Source organism: Cryptomeria japonica, chromosome 8, assembly GCF_030272615.1.
Source record: "Cryptomeria japonica chromosome 8, Sugi_1.0, whole genome shotgun sequence".
NCBI lineage: Eukaryota > Viridiplantae > Streptophyta > Pinopsida > Cupressales > Cupressaceae > Cryptomeria > Cryptomeria japonica.
The window spans coordinates 28,674,314-28,696,851 of record NC_081412.1 but is presented as its reverse complement, the minus strand read 5'-3'; the positions used below and the strand labels follow the sequence as shown (position 1 = coordinate 28,696,851).

Here is a 22,538-nt window from a genome sequence, read left to right as displayed (position 1 = left end):
GTTTAGCTTTAATAGAACTAACATGTTCACATTTCATGCCATCTATATCATCTACCAAAAAAATTCTTGCATTGCTACATACCTTTTCCATCACACCATGCAATGGCTTCAACTTATGTTTCACTCCATCCTTCATTAGTGAGTAAACATTGGTATATCCATCATGCATTGCTCTCCTGTCAAATTGTCAAGGCCTCCCTAACAAAACATGGCACATATTCATAGGCATAATATCACACATTATCTCATCATAATATGTTCCAATATTAAACTTTACCAAGCTTTGTCTGCTGACTAAAACTTTCTTGTCATCTTGTAGCCAAGCTATCCTATATGGATGCGGATGCCTCCTTTCAAGCTGCAATTTCTGCACCATCTCTTAAAAAATGAGATTATTAGTACTCCCACTCTCTATAATGACATTACATACCTTTTCTTGACACTTGCATCTTGTCCTGAACACGTTCTTTCTTTGATCAGATGCATTGTCTTCACTCACCAATGTCCTTCATGTCACTAGGACTTCACCTCCTTCAACTTCCTCGGATTGTGATGATTCAACATCCTTATTAACATTTGCAGCTCTCGCTTTGCCTTCATTTCTTCTTCTGGTGTCTCCACGTTTTGGACTTTCGTATGCTTTATGTCCTCCACATTCGTAACAAGATAACATTCGTATGCTTTATGTCCTTACCCTCTACCTGACTTTCCTCATCCTCTGGAGTTTTGTCCACAAGGTTAGGAGTCATCTTCCCTCTGATTTTTACTTTTGTCATGCTCTTCAAATTCTTGATTTTTCTGGTTTGAATCCTCATCCCAATCTCCATACCCTCTTTCTTTCCATCTCGGCCTCTTCCTCTCTGTTTATTTAGTATTTTTAAATCTTTTGTTCATTTTCTCCTTAATCTTTAAGGCAATTTGGTATGCATCTTCCATTGTAAGGACTCTCACCAAAGTCATTTCTTCTTGTATGCTTGGCCTCAAGCCATTAATATACCTTGCCACCTTCTCCTTAGTTGCTTCAGCATGCCCGGTTCTAATGAGGATTTTGTGAAACTCCTCTGTATACTCTTTTAGTGTCTTGGCTCTTTGTTTTAATCCTTGCATCTTCTTGAGTAGATCTAATTAATAATCTACAGGAACAAACCATCTCTTCATTTTCTCGACCATTTTGTCCCACTTTGTGATTCTTTCTTTTCCTTTTCTTCCTCTTTCTATTTGGACTTCTCTCCACCAAATTGAAGCATGTCCTTGTAGCTTGGTTTTAGAAAAACCTCACTCTATTAGGATCTCTTATTTCCTCAAACTCAAAATACTCCTCCATATCATTAAGCGAATCTATCAATTCTTTTGGATTTAAATTCCCACTAAATGTAGGAACACTGATCTCGGGTCTTTTTCCTATCCTTGATAATGTAATTAGCAATGGGTCATTGACTACTGCTGCTGCTGCATTTCTTTGTTCACTTGTTTGGCTGGCATCCTCCAAACTCTCTTCTTCTTCATCACTCACTAGGTCCCTTATTGTTGCAAACCCTCTTCTAATCTCTTCTTGTAAAGTTTCAACCTGCCTTCTCAAGGCTCTGAAATCATCATCATGAACAAAATTATCACCCCTTCCTTTACCCTAACTCCAACTCTACCCCAACCACATGGGCCTCCTCTTGCATACATTTTCCCAACACCTACAAACTCGACCCTGGTGCAAGCTGCCTCCCTCTGGCAAATCTGCTGCACACTCAGAATCTTCTACCATTGATGCAGTGGGAATCATACACAGACCCTTTCATAGTAACGAAACTAGAATTCAAATCAAATGCTATGAAATAGAAATGAAAGTCTGCAAATTAAAACTCTATATTTTTCATTCAACACCTTCAAAATGAGATAATGTTTCTACAAATCTGCAAATACATATGATTCAGCTTATGGACTGATGAATACAATCACACATCTAATGTGGTCTGCTCATAAACCTGCAACAAACTATACTAACAACTCCCATGGCTTTTTGAAAGCCTTCCTAATAGTTTCTCTCCAAAGTTTCACAACCAACCCCCCCTAATTGAAGCTTCTCTTATTCTTTTTAGCCAACCCTGCACCCCACTCCAAAAACAGCACCCTCAAACTCAAAAGTTGCTGCCTCTAGAAGCTACCGCAGCCTCCAAGAAGCACCCACACACCCACCTAAAACCAAAACTGCCCCCCAAAACATCTGAGCCGCCTACGGTGCCTTCAACCCAATTTATATTCTTCCAAAATTTAGAGTTGGTTAGACTATTTTTAGCTCCCACTACTCGCAGCTGGTCAGACTATTTTTGAACTCCCACTACCTGCAAATTCAAAGTTGGTCAGAGCATATCATTGCCTTTTGCAGGAAAATTTGAAATTCAAATTTTGGCTCCTCCACGTGGATGTCTTGCATCATCTCTAGCTCAAGCCTTCAATGGAGTAGGAAGAATTGGACCACAATATGCGATATAGACTCTGGTTGTTGTAGTTGCATTCTCAGAGCTCAGGTATTAATTGCTTTATTCGCTACCTTTATCTAATAACGAAATGATCTTGCTTTACATTAACAAGTTGAAATTCAAATTATGAGAAGGTAATGCACTCAAATGGAGTCAATCTTTCTCAATCAAATGAAAAGTAAGCATCCTGTAGTTTTATTTGGGTTTTGTTGGAATCTGCATTTGTATATTGGAACCAACTTTCATACTTCAATTTCTGTTGGTTGAGTAACATCTAATGCTAGTCAAGCAATGAGGATTCACTATGAAATTATGGAGAAACATTAAATGCACACAAAAATATAATCCTTCTTCAAATTGCATTGTCCTTGAAGCATTTTAAAAATATTTTTTTCTTTTAAGTTCTTAACCTTGTTGCTTAATGCTTTTTAATTGCTGTGTTCTAGATGAGTAGGCATGTTAAATTTCTTTACATTGGGCATTTAAAATCAATGGTTCTTGCTCTTTTGCATGGGTTATTAGTTATTATGGTCTTCTATAAATATTGGCATAGATCTTGATATCTGTTTTTGTTTTGTAAATATTTTTTCTTTTCACCTTACCCTCCTGTTGAATCCATTCCAATGATTTGCTCTATTACCTTAAAATAGTCTGATGTTTAGAATTCTATACAGATCATCTTATAGGAACGAAGTGAAATGAAATCATTGTTATAATAAATGTTGGTTGCAATTTTTAATCCAAGGAACTTATTCCTCTGGTCTACATAATGGCTTTTTAAGAATAAGAATTAACACTGGAAAATATGAGTGTAAAAACAGATGCCTTGTGTTGAAGCCACATGTTTTATCATTCATCTATAAGGTGCTCTGGATTAGATTATTTCAATGCTTCATAACCTCTTTTTTGTACTTGAAATTTTTAGTTTCTCTTTTTCTGACACTTTTTTGTTTTGAATTTTCTTCAAGCCATACACTTGGTATTTCAAAAGAATGGACATCATTTCACAGCTGCAGGAGCAAGTTGGTCTAATTGCAGGGATTACCTTCAATACCGTTGGTACACTGCAACGAGATGCTCCACCGTTGCAGTTATCTCCAAATTATCCTGAGCCGCAGTCTAACTCAACAGAAGATCCAGCTGCAGTGGCAGATCAACCAAGGTCCATGGCTGCTGCTTTAATAGATGCAGCTAAACAGGTAAACTTTGGTTATGATTTATGAATACATGAAAACCAAAATGATTGATATAGTAAATTGAAATTCTGAACCTTGAAGTTTTCTATTATATGCTGTTGGGTATCTTAATGTCTTTTGCTAACTTAAAATAAGGATCATGATGTTTGCTGTTATTTCACACATCGTTGGTTCTTTATTGTGCTCTTAGAGACATTGCTAAAGAAGCAGGGTAAAATTTTCACTGTAGACTGTTCCTCTTGAATTTCTCCTTGAGAACATTGAAAGATGCTATCATGCAAAGTGTGTCTGCAGTAGGGAGTTTGTACATGTCAAACAAACTGTCGAATCTATTTGTTCTGTTCTCCAACAGACCAGGAAATTGTCTTCATTTATCTCACTTTTTTGTGGCTACATATAAACAAACATTGCATTGAGAAGTATCTGCATCTAAATAACTTTCCTTACTATCAGTTGAGGAGGGGCACAATGCCACTATGCAGGACTTGCATATTGGAACTACTTGAAGTAGCATTAACACTTCTTCTTGTTCCAAGATGATGCTTTGGTGCTCTCAATGAAGAGCAATATGATAATTTGAATTGATTTTCTCAGTGCAGTTGCACTAATATGAACATTTTGATTTATCTTTTTGAAAACTGACAGTGGATTATCAACTATGATATTATCAGCTGTGTTTTGTATTTAATTTGTACAAATAATGTGTGTGTAAAAATTGGCAAGCGACTAAACCCAAATGTGAACTGGTAACGTAGTAGTTTTTTGGGGGTTTATGGTCTTTCTTATACCACTTGCTTTTGTGTAAAAAGTATAGAGATCCCAGCAACCTTTATTCATTCATTCAAAAATATTTTCCTTTGTATTTGGTTAGGCTCGTGGAACTTTCTACATAGCTTACATTCTTATAAAAGGCGTACAGATCTCTGATTTTTACTACATGTTGACAAAGGCTTGCTATCCTCCTCATTATTCTAGCTCTCTTTGCTTAGTTAAGCACCTAAAACAACTCCATTTCCTTTTCAAGTGTTTTTCATATAGGATTTGTTAACATCTGTTTAATGCGTTTCTTTGTTTCTTGGGACAACAGATTATTGCTATAGTTTCATTTTCATACCAATTATCTATTGTGTTTTGTTCTCAATTTTGATTTATCTTTTTGAAAACTGACAGTGGATTATCAACTATGATATTATCAGCTGTGTTTTGTATTTAATTTGTACAAATAATGTGTGTGTAAAAATTGGCAAGCGACTAAACCCAAATGTGAACTGGTAACGTAGTAGTTTTTTGGGGGTTTATGGTCTTTCTTATACCACTTGCTTTTGTGTAAAAAGTATAGAGATCCCAGCAACCTTTATTCATTCATTCAAAAATATTTTCCTTTGTATTTGGTTAGGCTCGTGGAACTTTCTACATAGCTTACATTCTTATAAAAGGCGTACAGATCTCTGATTTTTACTACATGTTGACAAAGGCTTGCTATCCTCCTCATTATTCTAGCTCTCTTTGCTTAGTTAAGCACCTAAAACAACTCCATTTCCTTTTCAAGTGTTTTTCATATAGGATTTGTTAACATCTGTTTAATGCGTTTCTTTGTTTCTTGGGACAACAGATTATTGCTATAGTTTCATTTTCATACCAATTATCTATTGTGTTTTGTTCTCAATTTTGATTTATCTTTTTGAAAACTGACAGTGGATTATCAACTATGATATTATCAGCTGTGTTTTGTATTTAATTTGTACAAATAATGTGTGTGTAAAAATTGGCAAGCGACTAAACCCAAATGTGAACTGGTAACGTAGTAGTTTTTTGGGGGTTTATGGTCTTTCTTATACCACTTGCTTTTGTGTAAAAAGTATAGAGATCCCAGCAACCTTTATTCATTCATTCAAAAATATTTTCCTTTGTATTTGGTTAGGCTCGTGGAACTTTCTACATAGCTTACATTCTTATAAAAGGCGTACAGATCTCTGATTTTTACTACATGTTGACAAAGGCTTGCTATCCTCCTCATTATTCTAGCTCTCTTTGCTTAGTTAAGCACCTAAAACAACTCCATTTCCTTTTCAAGTGTTTTTCATATAGGATTTGTTAACATCTGTTTAATGCGTTTCTTTGTTTCTTGGGACAACAGATTATTGCTATAGTTTCATTTTCATACCAATTATCTATTGTGTTTTGTTCTCAATTTTGATTTATCTTTTTGAAAACTGACAGTGGATTATCAACTATGATATTATCAGCTGTGTTTTGTATTTAATTTGTACAAATAATGTGTGTGTAAAAATTGGCAAGCGACTAAACCCAAATGTGAACTGGTAACGTAGTAGTTTTTTGGGGGTTTATGGTCTTTCTTATACCACTTGCTTTTGTGTAAAAAGTATAGAGATCCCAGCAACCTTTATTCATTCATTCAAAAATATTTTCCTTTGTATTTGGTTAGGCTCGTGGAACTTTCTACATAGCTTACATTCTTATAAAAGGCGTACAGATCTCTGATTTTTACTACATGTTGACAAAGGCTTGCTATCCTCCTCATTATTCTAGCTCTCTTTGCTTAGTTAAGCACCTAAAACAACTCCATTTCCTTTTCAAGTGTTTTTCATATAGGATTTGTTAACATCTGTTTAATGCGTTTCTTTGTTTCTTGGGACAACAGATTATTGCTATAGTTTCATTTTCATACCAATTATCTATTGTGTTTTGTTCTCAATTTTGATTTATCTTTTTGAAAACTGACAGTGGATTATCAACTATGATATTATCAGCTGTGTTTTGTATTTAATTTGTACAAATAATGTGTGTGTAAAAATTGGCAAGCGACTAAACCCAAATGTGAACTGGTAACGTAGTAGTTTTTTGGGGGTTTATGGTCTTTCTTATACCACTTGCTTTTGTGTAAAAAGTATAGAGATCCCAGCAACCTTTATTCATTCATTCAAAAATATTTTCCTTTGTATTTGGTTAGGCTCGTGGAACTTTCTACATAGCTTACATTCTTATAAAAGGCGTACAGATCTCTGATTTTTACTACATGTTGACAAAGGCTTGCTATCCTCCTCATTATTCTAGCTCTCTTTGCTTAGTTAAGCACCTAAAACAACTCCATTTCCTTTTCAAGTGTTTTTCATATAGGATTTGTTAACATCTGTTTAATGCGTTTCTTTGTTTCTTGGGACAACAGATTATTGCTATAGTTTCATTTTCATACCAATTATCTATTGTGTTTTGTTCTCAATTTTGATTTATCTTTTTGAAAACTGACAGTGGATTATCAACTATGATATTATCAGCTGTGTTTTGTATTTAATTTGTACAAATAATGTGTGTGTAAAAATTGGCAAGCGACTAAACCCAAATGTGAACTGGTAACGTAGTAGTTTTTTGGGGGTTTATGGTCTTTCTTATACCACTTGCTTTTGTGTAAAAAGTATAGAGATCCCAGCAACCTTTATTCATTCATTCAAAAATATTTTCCTTTGTATTTGGTTAGGCTCGTGGAACTTTCTACATAGCTTACATTCTTATAAAAGGCATACAGATCTCTGATTTTTACTACATGTTGACAAAGGCTTGCTATCCTCCTCATTATTCTAGCTCTCTTTGCTTAGTTAAGCACCTAAAACAACTCCATTTCCTTTTCAAGTGTTTTTCATATAGGATTTGTTAACATCTGTTTAATGCGTTTCTTTGTTTCTTGGGACAACAGATTATTGCTATAGTTTCATTTTCATACCAATTATCTATTGTGTTTTGTTCTCAATTTTGATTTATCTTTTTGAAAACTGACAGTGGATTATCAACTATGATATTATCAGCTGTGTTTTGTATTTAATTTGTACAAATAATGTGTGTGTAAAAATTGGCAAGCGACTAAACCCAAATGTGAACTGGTAACGTAGTAGTTTTTTGGGGGTTTATGGTCTTTCTTATACCACTTGCTTTTGTGTAAAAAGTATAGAGATCCCAGCAACCTTTATTCATTCATTCAAAAATATTTTCCTTTGTATTTGGTTAGGCTCGTGGAACTTTCTACATAGCTTACATTCTTATAAAAGGCGTACAGATCTCTGATTTTTACTACATGTTGACAAAGGCTTGCTATCCTCCTCATTATTCTAGCTCTCTTTGCTTAGTTAAGCACCTAAAACAACTCCATTTCCTTTTCAAGTGTTTTTCATATAGGATTTGTTAACATCTGTTTAATGCGTTTCTTTGTTTCTTGGGACAACAGATTATTGCTATAGTTTCATTTTCATACCAATTATCTATTGTGTTTTGTTCTCAATTTTGATTTATCTTTTTGAAAACTGACAGTGGATTATCAACTATGATATTATCAGCTGTGTTTTGTATTTAATTTGTACAAATAATGTGTGTGTAAAAATTGGCAAGCGACTAAACCCAAATGTGAACTGGTAACGTAGTAGTTTTTTGGGGGTTTATGGTCTTTCTTATACCACTTGCTTTTGTGTAAAAAGTATAGAGATCCCAGCAACCTTTATTCATTCATTCAAAAATATTTTCCTTTGTATTTGGTTAGGCTCGTGGAACTTTCTACATAGCTTACATTCTTATAAAAGGCGTACAGATCTCTGATTTTTACTACATGTTGACAAAGGCTTGCTATCCTCCTCATTATTCTAGCTCTCTTTGCTTAGTTAAGCACCTAAAACAACTCCATTTCCTTTTCAAGTGTTTTTCATATAGGATTTGTTAACATCTGTTTAATGCGTTTCTTTGTTTCTTGGGACAACAGATTATTGCTATAGTTTCATTTTCATACCAATTATCTATTGTGTTTTGTTCTCAATTTTGATTTATCTTTTTGAAAACTGACAGTGGATTATCAACTATGATATTATCAGCTGTGTTTTGTATTTAATTTGTACAAATAATGTGTGTGTAAAAATTGGCAAGCGACTAAACCCAAATGTGAACTGGTAACGTAGTAGTTTTTTGGGGGTTTATGGTCTTTCTTATACCACTTGCTTTTGTGTAAAAAGTATAGAGATCCCAGCAACCTTTATTCATTCATTCAAAAATATTTTCCTTTGTATTTGGTTAGGCTCGTGGAACTTTCTACATAGCTTACATTCTTATAAAAGGCGTACAGATCTCTGATTTTTACTACATGTTGACAAAGGCTTGCTATCCTCCTCATTATTCTAGCTCTCTTTGCTTAGTTAAGCACCTAAAACAACTCCATTTCCTTTTCAAGTGTTTTTCATATAGGATTTGTTAACATCTGTTTAATGCGTTTCTTTGTTTCTTGGGACAACAGATTATTGCTATAGTTTCATTTTCATACCAATTATCTATTGTGTTTTGTTCTCAATATTATAAATTGTTCTTTATGTAACAATCCATTTCTCTACTGATATTAAAATTGCTAACACTTGGGGTTACTGTCATTATAGTTTGATGCCTTGGTAGCGGCACTGCCTTTATCGGAGGGAGGAGAGGAAGCACAACTTAGACAGATTGAACAACTTCAAGTGAGTATTGCCAATCAATTCTTTTATTCCAAGTCAATATATAACTTGTGGCGTAGTGTGTGCTCTAGTTTAATGTAATGTCCCCAATTGGGACTTTACTCAATTTGCCCTAGAATTCCCAATAGCTAGTTTGAATTAGGCTTGGGAATGTAAATTGTCAATTTAGTACCTTGGTTTAGAGCCACAATTCTTTATCACTGTATAGATTGCTGTTCACTGTAATAATAATCAGACTGCCAGTTCTTCCTGAAAGCTTATCTCTTGTGTTCACTGATCGTTATAGCAGATCTGACATGGTTAGAAGTCTGCTGCTCTTACGTCTGATCAGTATGTCATCTTCTTGATCGATGGTTGTATTTTGCTTGTATTCTCCTCTTTTCTTTTGGATTCCCCCCTTTTTGACTGCTGGGCATGCTTTTCTTATCTCTTCATCAGGATTGTAAGGTGGTGACCTTTCCTCAGGGTATGACCGTTTGGAAAGGCAATGTCTGTTCGGAACTAATCACATCCCTTCAAAGACTAACCGCCTTTGATAAGGCTTAACTAATCTCAATCGATAAGGCTTAACTAATCTCAATCGATAAGGCTTAACTAATCTTAATCGATAGGAAGAAGACTGCTGTTAGGAAAGGGAAGGAAAACGATGCATAAGGGAACAATGGTCTGCTTAACCCAATAACCACGATCTGCTAAACCTGATAATGGGCACGATCTGCTGCTCCTGCAGGGTAAAGTAAGAAATTGTGAAGTCTTATTGTAGTAAAACAATTTCTTCAATTGGTCTGCTGATCAAGGCATGCAGGTTGCTGATTAGATGTATCAATTTGGGGGTATGACATCTAATCAGGGTTGGACCTTTATATACAGTACCATTGGAGTATAAATTTAATTATTCTCTGTGTATCTATCTTTTATTGGTGTCCTTATTACAAAGGCATATTTGCAAGCTTAAATTCAATGCATATCCAATAATGAACGTCATAACTAGCCCTGAAATTTAATACTCAACTATTTGAAGTTGTTCACATACTAAATAATTTCTAAAAATTTAAAAAACTGTTTGATTTTATTCAAATATTAATCTGCATTACTTTTTCCTTAAGGAAATTTCATTTATGTCTATTTTTCATCAGATCTTTGAGAACTTGCAGAAATATGTTCAGAGTTTACTGTGTAAAAATTTATTAAGATGTTGCTACAAATTTGTATATATAGGATAAAATCTGGATGAAAATAAGGTCTCTGCTCTCTGTTTCTATATGGTCTGAGTTATGAGTTTTGTAGTTTAACTGTTATACGCTGCTTTTTGTGTGCCATGAATTCTGCTCTTTTGGTAAGGGGTCAAAGAATGTTGTTCCAGTTTGCATTCTGAGGTAAGTCACTTTAATCAGTACTCTAATATAGTTTTCTTTGCTGTGTTGGCATATTAATTTGTGTTTTTAAGACACCTTAAACTGAAACCTCGTGAGAGGAAATCACTCTCTTCAAATTTGCAGGGGAAGCTTCTGAACTAATCTATTCGTAAAATCTAAAACAAATAAACTAGATATTTATGCTCACTGCACAATTTATCTTTTGGGGGTTTTACATTTAAACAAAATGTGTGAAAACAAATTTTAATCTTCAGAGGTTGGGGTACAAGAAAATTACTTTATCTTACCACAAGTATTTTTTTGTTATGCAACTAAAGAACAACACTATCTGCTGATTAAAGCAGAGATCATTAAATTTGTATTAACAAAAATATTGGATTCGAACAAAGGAAATTTTCAGCATAAGTGAAACATAAACTCATATTACATCCTGTATGCCCAGGGCACTTATCTATAAGCTCTCTAAGTTTTATGTCCCCAGGCTGTGGTGTATTTAATTCCTTGATCAGGGTCTGCTGAAGAGGATTGTCTATTTAGAAATCAGAGGCATGATACAGCTGCAAATTAAATAGGAAATAGAAGTCTTGTATATAAATCGAGTCTGAGATTACAAAGGGATCTTTTTGCATTAATTCCCTTACTGATGTAATGTCTGATCCTTATGTTGATCTCCAAAGCTAACGCCTATGAGATATAGCCTATGGGAAGTTCTGCAAATGAGGGACTATAATGCGCTTTACAATATGATCTCCGAGATTTTAGAAGCTGGCTCTTTATTTTTTGCCCGAGGAGGTTAAAGGGAAAGAGAAATAAAGCATAAGCTAAACTAAACTAAGATGATGTGCCAGAACACTGTAATGTTTTTGTCCATCACAAGCATAATACAACTCCAATATTGTGGATGCTACAGAAATCTGAAAGAGTATTCAACATGATTAAAAAATCTGCAACCTATGATATGACTGAAATTATAAAAGCTGAATTAACAATAATCAATAATTGCAATCACTCCCAGATAGACATAGAGCATCAAATTAAGCTGATAAGCAGAGATAGAAGGCACTACAAAGGTGGATATAGCACAATATCGTGTATTTGATCTCTATTATTCTTTAAGAACCTAACATGCTAAGGAGCGAAGAATTACAAATTATTGATCAATTTCTTTCTAATAATGTCTTAATTAAAGTGATGAAACCCTAATACAAAGTGCTTTCTAGCTTTTATAGAGAATTTCCTTCCTAACAAAAAAGATTCTGCAATCCATTTGTCCCCTGTAAAAACAATCACGGCGGCTGTTGCAACTGCAAGATTGGATACTCATTTCAGCTCCTCAACAAACAATGTCAGTACCATCTGTTGTGCTCCGCACTTTTGCTAAAGCTGCTAGAAAGGCTCCTCATTAACATGGACAATGGCGAGACTCTAAACTGAGTAAACTCAACCACCATTGCTTTGTTATAGCCTATAGGCTTGCTTAGATAATCCTTGTGGCATCATCCTCTTTCTTCTGCAATGAGTCCATTTTCAAAACAGGCCAATGGTTCAATGTTCAAGTCATTCTGAGCTTTTAATCTACTTTGGCTTGCGCCCTGTTGACACATGGCTTTTATGGGCTTCAGACACATCATAAAACAAAACTTTCCTTGCTTTTCCTATCATGATGCATGGGCTTGACACGCGGTGCTCTGGTGCATCATCTTGAAAACTTTGCCTTCAGCCCCAAGAGAAAGAGCACAAAGTAGACATGTGGCTTCAGTAGAAACATTGTGCTTAGAAAATTGAAGACCACTCGCATTCCCCAACAGTTGTTCGCAAAGCCGCCATGTGGCATCCTATTGGTGTGGTTTTTATGCATGTTCAACATAGAATTAAAAACCTAGAGATATCCTATTCTCTCTTGATTGAAATCTTCTATGTGCTAAATAGCTGAACTGTGTGATCACAAAGACGACTCCAAGGTTCCCAAATGCTTACGGATAGTCTCAGTTGGTTCGTTGTGATTTGCTAGTAATCTTAATGGGTACTTACATAATTGTTCGAGGAGTAAATCAATCTAAGGATTCTGTTGATTCCTGACACTTATAGCTTTCTTTTTTTTTGGAATGATTTGGCAATAAGCTCTTTCCAATCCTACTACTAAGACTTGAAAAAAGGAAAAAAGGGTGAGGGTTTAGGAGGATAATTCTAGCCCTAAGCTAATCCTATGAACTTTGGAGATGGAAATTACAAAAGTGGAATTTAAACCAATTCTTGTTTCAACAACCGCACAAGAATGGTTCTATCTTCTAAGGAATTCAAAAGATTTTCTTATCACTTATATTCACCAACATATTGAACAATGAATATAGTGATACAAGTCAAGTTTTCATTTACTTGTTCAGGCCAACTTTGCAAAATAATTGAAAATCATCCAATTTTAAAAAGTATGAACACATAAACTCCACATTAAGCAATTTTATCAATCCTTTATTCAATCTATGAACTTGGAAATTAAATCTATTCTAATAAGAGTTAAGAAACCATGCTAACTTGCAAAAGTGGACAAAGATTCACCAGCATATGGAACAATTAATTATGTCTATTACTTAAGAAGAATCATTACAACAATTTCTCCAAAATCTCCCCCTAACAAATGAAAAGATGAGGGTTTATATAGGCACCCCATTACAAAGCAACAACCTAGATTGATTTAAGATCAATGGCCAAGATTAAAACATCAAATACTAATTAAGGCAAGCTACACTAGTTATCCAAAATGGACCAATGAGAAATAAACAACTAATAAATCCAGCTTTCTTCTAGAAGTGGGCATCCCTTATCATTTTCTTTGGTAGCAAATTCGATGAACCTGGTCACTATGGGGTCGAGCTCTTCTAATGGGACACTTGGCAGAATGTCAATCTTGTATTCCATCAGGTCCATCTCATCTTCACACATGGCAAAAGTGGCTATCCAATCCATTTTCAGTTTTCGAAAACCACCCTCAATGGACGAAAATGAGGATGCTTTGCTGAAATGTTGTTTCTGGATTGGATTTGTAGAAGTGAAGAAGTTGTTCAGAACTTTGGCCTTCAAGTTCTCAACATCTAAGTCCTTGTCTCGGACTATTTCCTATTCAAGCACATCGGAAACTATGATGAAGAGCTTGTCTTGGACAGCTTTGATTATTTCTTCAATTTTGGCACCATCAATCTTCATCCTCTCCAAGACTTCCCTTCTAGCTACCAAGGCTTGATACCACGTGCTGAAGTCATATGATGTTCCGACATCAATTACATTTCCATTGAGCAAGTCATGCTCAAGAATCCCTTTTAGCACCTTCAAACATGGAATTATCTTTTCTTGGATAGTTTGGAAATCTTCCTAAAATTCAGCTATGCTCTAGATTCTATATATGAACGAGGAAATCTGATCATAGACCTGTGCCAATTCTTCCACGAATTTGATGGCTTTGTCTGCAACTTCTGCAATCCATTCCTTGGCCTCTTGAGTTGCCATCTTCATTCCTTCAAAATTCTCAACTAATTACTGCGGAAGAACCAAAGGTGGAGCAACTGTTGCCTCTTCTCTCCCAATAGGATTAACCAAATTTGGATATAATCCTTCAATTGTTCATTCTCCATTTTGAGTTTGTTTTTCTTTTCTTCTTCTCTCCTTAGCCTTTCCTTGATGGTGTTGATTGAATCATCTAACTCCTGGACTTCTTGTTCCTTTGTAGTAGGACCTATGTCTATGGTCATTAGCTCATAGCATTGCATAGTTGGGGGAAGTCCAGACGCTTGAACAATTCCATTTCTCATCATCTTGCGTGCTAATGGTGAAGGAAAGCAATCATCAAGCCCATACATTCTTTTCTTGAAGTCATCGAGGTCCACATGGCCAAGGTCGGTATCTCCAACCTTCTTCCACTTTTTCACGATCTTGGATTCCAGCTGTGGCTCTTCGTTGTTGAACTTCATTTGTGTTTTTCTGAAAATCCCTCCTTGAGTTGACATCTACCACCTGAAAAACATGAAAAATTCCAAAGTTAGGAAAAGAAGAAAGGGGGTTTGATGTTTGCTTAAAGGAATTTCGAAGAATAATTCTGATTTAACTTATGAAATTCTTGAAATCAGACTTAGTTAAGTCTGATTATGAAATTGAAACTAAAAATCAGACTTAGTGAAATTTTGGAAATTGTGAATTCAAGTCTGATTACGGAATTAAAAATAAAATCAGACTTAGCGAAATTCTGAAAATTAAAATTAAGTCTGATTGCAGTATTTTCAACTTCCAAAACTGTAAAAAGCATTAAAAGCAACACTGATCTTAAGTGAAATTCGAAGAATTTGAGATGAAAAGTTCTTGTGCAAGTCTGGAAAATTAGAAATTTGGACTGAAAGAAGGAAATCTTGAAGTGCAAAAGAGACTGAAATTCTGAAATTCTGCCTTCATTCCTTCACAAACCTGAAAATTTTGATGAAATTCCTTAAATTGCTTTAAGGAGTTGCTTCGAACTTCGGCTCCAAATGTAGGAATTAGTCTGAGTTCCTCTAAAGATTGACTTGCACCTGCAATTCACTTCAAAATTCGCCTTAAAGCTTGAAAGAGATTCTTTCCCAAGCTTCAACTTTCAACCTTGAGTTGAATGAATGCCAATGCTCATGTTTATAGAGAAGTCGAACCCTTGCTCTGCTTTTTTTTTAGTTTTAATCTTTTCATTGGAAATGAATCCAGACTTGTTTTGAGCACCGAGTTGAACCTTCCCTTTCTTTCTTTTCTGCTTTATGATCTCAAAGGCGATTTTTTTTTGCTTCAATCTAGAAGCTTTCCCTTATGGTGAATTACATCTTGTTTGTTTTTAATTAGCCAAAAATCTTCTCATCCTATTGGGTGAACTTGCTTCTTGATTATTATCTTTTTGCTTTAATTCACCAATACTTAGCTAAATTTTCCCTCTATCTTCTTTGGTGAACTTGCTTCTTATTTGAGGAAATTTCCAATCCATCACACTTAGCCAAATTTTCTTATCCTCACCTTGGGCGGACTTTGTGCTAGGCTGAGGAATTTTCTTGATGCCTAGAGGGAGGACTTCATGGATTCAAGGAATTTTCTCCATGCCTTGGGCGGACTTCATGTTGAAACAAGTAGAGTTTTCTAAGCATTCCTAGGCGGACTTCGTGATGGAACAAGGATTTTCCAAGCATTCCTAGGCGGACTTCATGTGCAAACAGGAAAATTTGATGATGTTGCAAGGCAGACTTCATACTTGAAACAAGAAATTCCATGATGCCAGGGCGGACTTCGTATGGAATCGGGAAATTCTTCCATGGAAGGGCGATCTTGATGATTGAACAAGGAATTTCTCGATCCAAACTCCAGACTTAGCCATTTTCTTGTGATCTCCAATTAGCTTTTGGGAAATTATCCTCTAGATTCGAAGATGGTTCCATACCTAGTTTGTTCTGGATGAACTCTCTTGGCTTGACATTTTTCCTAGCCCGATGAACACCTGTGATCCTGGAAAAAGAAAAAAGCAACTTTCTATTTTTAGATAAAAACAAGATAAAAAAGCATGCTCCTGGATTGACCCCAAAATGCCAAAAACAAAACTTTCTATTTTTAGAAAAAGCAGAAAAAAGCAAATTTCCTAAAAATAGGAAGTTGTCAAGACTCAAGATTGATCTCGAAAAGTTGCGTTTTTTCTCCTTTGACCTATTTGAGCACATCCGTAGCGTCAGACCACTCTTTTGACCATTCCTTCTTATTGATTTTTGATGACTCCCCCAATTTCGAAAAACTTAACTCATTTGCAGAGGCGAGAGATTAGAGACAAAACCCTAAGATGCCAAAACACACCTCAACACAACACATTGGGAATCTCTATTCTTGGACCAAGGAGAACATGTGCGATGCCTACATGTGGAACACTCCTAGTTGTTTTTGAACTTAAATATGAAGAGCCCGCAAACATTATGAAATGAAGCCGGAAGAAGAAAAAGAATCCGCAAGGGACTTGGGAAAAAACGGCAAAGCCTTATCAAAATTTTTATGTCAAAACGCCGTTGCAAAATGCTGCGGTAGATGTGATCTACAGCATACACTCTGGAATCATCTCCTCATATGAATGTATGTCCTGTGTGCTTCCAGAGACCTAATCCGCTGACAATTTTGCTCAGATCTTCCTTCCTATTTGACCAGCGCCTGGTGTTGTAGGAGTCAGTGCGCTAGATGATGGAATGGCCTCAATGATGAATGCTGCACATGGAAATTAGCATACAGAGGCATTGAACAGGTCAGATCCAGTACAACAGAATCTGGTAGTTGACTGATTTGTCGAAGTCCCTCCTAGATTTGTTCATTTCTAAGTCCAGAATCTACTATGCACCTGGGGTTTAGCTGTAGTTGGAATTCAGCTGAGATTGTCACTAGTGCGACTATCCTAATGGCATGTGATTTCTAGCTTTTAGGCCAAGCAAGGAGCTACAACTAATTGCGAGGACTATACTCTTCACTTCCCAATTTTTCACTTGAATGGGGAAGAGGAAATTGTAAAAACTTGTAATTTGTTACTTGCCTAGATATGTAATTAATGATAATGATTTTCAAAGACACTTCTCTTACAATTACAATTCATAGGACTTATTAGTTAGTGGCTAGTTACTATATCCGCCTTTGCATGCTGATGCAATTTTGTAGTCCATATGTATTGAAGAATCAAATCTAATATAAAACACTTCCTCATGTTTTTCTAGACTCATTTGATGTATATTCTAATTGAAATTTGCAATTGAATTGTGTTTTTTAAGAAATATAAATGTTTTTTTTTAAGTTTCTGAGTTTTTGCTGAGTTGAAAATTTTGGGTGTGCTCGGTTTTATGTCATGTCTGTGTGAAGTAGGAATTTAACATTAGGAGCAAGGTTGAGATGCCTTTCCTAACAAAAAATGTGCCAGCCACTATGTTGTTTTACCACTGTTTTTGCCAAGCACAGTTTATAAGGTCTTTTCCACCTAATTGCCATTCCATGTTGGTGTTGCCACTAATAAAATGTGCTTTTAAGATCTTTCTGCCACTCTAAGGTTCCCTCCTAATAGCACTTTTAAGATCTCTTTTCCACTTGAATCAACCTATCCTGATGATAATGCCACGTTAAAAGTACAACCTCTTCTCACTTTGCTCATTGTTGAGTTTCTACCAACCCCTTACCACCTTGGCCACCCTTTTGAATTGGTTCAAGCACTAAAATGGCGTGACATTTTCTTAATTCTGATGTAGTTCTTCTTTGACACAGGTTTGAAGTGTTCTTACCCCTTGCCATAGTTTGTGATTGGTTTTACTGCTCTGATATGATGGCTGAGTCTCTTAGAATTGATTCCTTTGTCAGATACTGATAAAGCAATTGCCAGTTAAAGGAACTTTCTTTGACATTCACCAATCTCGCAGTTGATCTGAGTCTTCCTCATTGTTTTTTCTTTTTTCCATGTTTACAATTTAAGAGCTTGATCATCTTTGTCATCATTTCCCCCCTGTTGAGCAATCCGCAAACACAATTGGTGGACAAAATAGACCAAGACCTGATGACTTAAGATTTGATATTAAGGACAACTTAGCTGTCATTGACAGCATGACAAGAATGACATGATTGCTGACTAAAATATTGACTGTAGGAAAAGTTTCACAGGGATGCCAATATTGGTACTAACATGCTTATAGAATTAGCTTCATTTTGTTGATAATCTATCCATTTAATTGCTTAATCTGCATTGCTTTTTCCTCGGGGAAATACTATTTTGTCTTGTTTTCATCAGAAAACTTGCAGAAATATGTTCTGAGTTTACTGCTTAAAGCATTATTAAGATGTTGCTATAAATTTGTTTATATGCATGTGTGTGTGTGTGCATGTGCGTGTGTGAACTTCTCAATCTACTTTGTGGTTTCCTCAAGGAAATGCCATTTTATGACTTCTCATCAAAATATTTGCAGAATCAGTTTCCAAGTTTGCTACTTAAGCATATGATTGTCACTATAAAGTTGTACCGTGCATGTGTATCATAAATATATCATAATGTATCTATTTTCCTTTACAGGGAGAAAATGAAGAAGTGGGCAAGGAGCTCCAGAAGGAATTAGAGGCTGCAGGTGAAGATCCTTGTTATTGTCATATTGAAAGTTTTCCGCTTTGCTTGGTTTTTGTCTTTTCTATAATTCCAAAAATAGACCTCTTGTTTCAAGTTTCAGTTCTTTTTCTATACCCTAAAATGAAAATTGTTGTAATTACCTGACAGAATTGGAATTCAAGCAAATACAGGAACTTTTTGATATGACAACAGACAATTGTTTTAATCTGAAGTCACCTCGCTAACCATTTGAGGGAAGTGGAGTATTCCACTATAAAGTGTAGCAAGACACATTACCATTGTTAGTCAAGCCTCAATATTCAATGAGACACTTCTTTATCTCAAAGGAACGACTAGATGATTCTCCTTGACTTATGTTTGTATCATATTCTCCTTTTGGAAAGGAGGTGACAAAATGTGGTTGTCTAGGAGTATCTTTAGCTAGGCTCTAGGTGATTAAATTAATGCAGAAAAATTTGATGTCAAATTATGTACACATATTTGTAATTTTTTGATTGTTTAGTTTCATTGATCCATAATTAGTATGGATTTTGCACCACCATATTCACCACAATGAATCTTCTTCAACCGCATTGTTCATTGATTGACACAGATGCCGCTCCATGCACATAAATATGGAAAGAGAGTTCTTAATTATTCAGTTTTAGTGTGTTCGCAACAAAAAGTGCAATAATATGAAAGAAACTATGCATATGACAATTAGAGAGAAAATAACATAAGAAAAGGACAACAACAAATTAAGTTGGAGAAATACAAAACAAGGAAAAGTTGGAAGGAAGAATGAGGCGTCGTTCCTACACAGGTAAGTATCTACTGCAGTTTTAAAGATGCAAGGTTGGAAATTGCTTGCTTTGCAATATTCACCACATGTTTTTACATTTATTTTGGTGTCCATTTGTAATGTCCCCTTCTTTGCAGTGATTAGTTCAGTTGGTTGTTAGCCTATTTCGGAGGTTCGTAGGCTAGTTGGGAGCAGAAATTAGGGTTTCCTATTTTCTAGGAGGATTCTTTGGTGTTTTCAGGGGGGTATATGTGGGAGTTTGACAGTTTGGATTCTGGATTCCTTCTGGGTTTTCAAAGAGCTTCAGGATGGTTCGACATGCATGCATCGGGTGACTTTTTCCAGACATACTATTTTTAGGAAGTGCGACGACTGCTTAGAATGTGGTTAAAATCACTTTGGAAACACTTACTATTTGTTGCAGTATGTTATTTTTAGTAAGTACTATTTTTAACAGGATGTCAGCAGGCTTGTTCAGATGGCTATTTCCGGTAGGTCAATTTGAGCAGTTTGTCTTCCAACATTTTTTGATGCTATTCTAGACAAGGGTTCTTCAACTTATTTCAATGACTATTTTTGGCAGGGCAATTCTCTCAGCTTGTTTCCCCATATCCTTGGAGCTTGTTTTGGTAGGTTCAGTATTTGATGCAAAAATGGTGTTTTAAATTAAATTATAACTTAAAGCAAAGGTTGAACGATTTTGTTTAAAAGGGATTGCTTAAGTTATATTTATATCTAAGTCATTTCCTTAATTATATGTGGGCGATTTTTGGTTGAGGAAAATATTTTATAAGTGAATTATTGTTAAGGCAAGATGGACATCTTAGGAGGAAAAATAAGACAATTTTATGATATAATTCATTATATTCTTTAAACACCATAATACACTTTATCAATATATTTTTTATAAAGTGTATTTGCCACCAAGTAATGGGCGATTTTGAAAAAATGAAATGAAATGCAAATTAAAGAAATTGGAATGTGGTTGTTTAATCCCATATTGGAGGGAAAAAAAGTTCGACTTGAGGAGGAAGTTATAAATATGTGCCTTGGCCTTCATTTGGAGGTATCCAAGAATTTTTCATAATGAAATGTTGCCGAAATGCAGAGTGAAAGCTTCGGAAAACGCTTACCTCCTAGCCACAACTTGATTTCTTGCTTGCAATATAACAATTAGTCGAGTTAGAGACTGCTCTTCATTCAGAGGGGTGGATTGAAGAACAATGTTGCAGAATTTGTGTGTCAGTTTCAGATATTTTGGTGCGTTTTATTGAGTGTACCCGTTGCTGGTCGCGGTGTGTGCTGAAGGTATTTTTTGCTCGTGGCTCCCTGTGTGCTCGATGTGTGGTTCTAGGTATCGTCTCCATCTCTTCCTATGCCTTGGGCGATAAAATTCACCATTTTGCGGATCTTGAAAAATTGATTTGGATTTTATGTAGCAAGTTGAACTTCCTAGCAGAGTCGTCCCCTTTCCTTGGCTGCCTTGGGTTGTGTTATGATTGTTTGTGGTGTTCGCGGTGCAGGTTTGAGGTTCTATTTGTGTCGTCTATGTTATATCTCTCATTTGCTTTTGATTTGGTGCAATTCGGAGTTATTTTGGAGAAGTTGTGAGCATTTTAGTGTGTTCGTAGCTTGTTAGTCTGCGTATTTTCAGTGTGTTATTGTTAATTTCAGAATTTGAAGTTGGTTGTGTGAAGAGCTTTCTTGGTGTGCCTTGAGCTTTTGGTGTTGGGAGTTGATTTTGGGGTGTGTAAGTTCATTGGTGTGGAAAGAAGGAACTTGGTTATCATTTGCAGCTGTTGGCTCTCAATTCTTACTTCTATGATCCATATTGTGATGCTGGGAGTAGTACTAACAGGAGTTCCTATTGTTCTTTTTTGTTCCACTGCATAAGTGGAAGGGGCTGGCCATGCTGCCTACCTTGGAATAATGATTTCTCTTAGTTTGTAATCCATATTATGCATTGTAAGCTGGTTAGTAGTACTAACAACCATCTTATTGGATTATTGTTTAAGTCTCACTGCATAAGTGGAAGAGGTTGGCTTTGCCACCTATTTTGGATATAGTAATATTGTCCTCCTGCTATATAAGCGGTAGAGTTGATTTGAATTTCATTTCTAGTCCTCCCGCACAAGCAGTTGAGTGATTGCATTCTTCAGTACTTTAACTTGGCCTTGGCTTGTGTGCCGCCAAGTGATTGCATTGTTTTCATTATTCCGCTATATAAGCGAAAGGGGTTGGCTTGTTGCTCGAAGATTGCAATCATTTTCAGTTTTTGGCATCTAACGATTCCCTCGACATTGTATGTTCCCACCCTCCTAGATTGGACTCTCGGTGATCAGAAAGTGGAGGGTTACTTTCAACAACATTTGATTTTCATTTCGTAACCATAACTAGTGTTGTGTTGAATGTAATTGTGGAAATGTTTTTTGGGAAAAATTAAGGAGGATATTACACCATTTCCCTATTGTGTTGTATGTTCAATTCCACTTGTTTATAGCCTTCTTCATGATCACATAAGGACATGCAGATAGTCTTGAACCTTAGAAATTTGGTATTAGATGTTGTTAAACAATTTTGTCACTATAGATTTGTGTTTGATTTGCCCAATGGATAGTGGTACATGTTTATAAAAATGGGAGAAGTTATTATGTATTAACTTCCTTGTGTTTGAGAGGGGCAACTCCCTCATATGATAAAATTTGGTGGTTTTGAAATATGTTTTTAATCAGAAAGGCAAGAAAGATAAATTAACAAATGACTTAAAATAAATTAAATAAAACATTGATTTGGCTGATACGAGGCCATAACTTTTAGATTTTCTAGTTAAGAGTAAAGGAAATTTTTATAAAAATACAGGGATACACTCAGATTTATCTTCTAAAATTTTTTTCTTAACAAAGAATGCAACTAGGGTTTGAATGTAAAGACATTATCTAACATGAGAAATATTTATTTAAAAGAATTCTCAAACACGAAGATTATGAAATAATTATTTGGTGCAATCACAAATTGTGGGAAATAGATTTAAATGACAAATGATTCTTCACACCATAGAATGAAAGCTTACAAAATTGCTACCATTTAAACATAA

General features: G+C 35.4%; 1 protein-coding gene across 3 annotated transcripts in view; it reads left to right on the top strand.

Moving 5' to 3' along the window:
• Positions 1-19,201, top strand: part of LOC131078547 (mediator of RNA polymerase II transcription subunit 21) — a 55,184-nt gene extending 35,983 nt beyond the window's left edge. For all 3 annotated transcript variants that reach the window (XM_058016269.2, XM_058016270.2, XM_058016268.2), the window contains 4 exons: positions 3,440-3,670; positions 9,091-9,168; positions 18,613-18,664; positions 18,811-19,201. In XM_058016269.2, the coding sequence (XP_057872252.1) occupies positions 3,464-3,670; positions 9,091-9,168; positions 18,613-18,664; positions 18,811-18,887 (414 nt within the window). In that variant the 5' untranslated portion in view covers positions 3,440-3,463 and the 3' untranslated portion in view covers positions 18,888-19,201. The remainder of the gene's footprint in view (positions 1-3,439; positions 3,671-9,090; positions 9,169-18,612; positions 18,665-18,810) is intronic.
• The last annotated feature ends 3,337 nt before the right edge of the window (positions 19,202-22,538 follow it).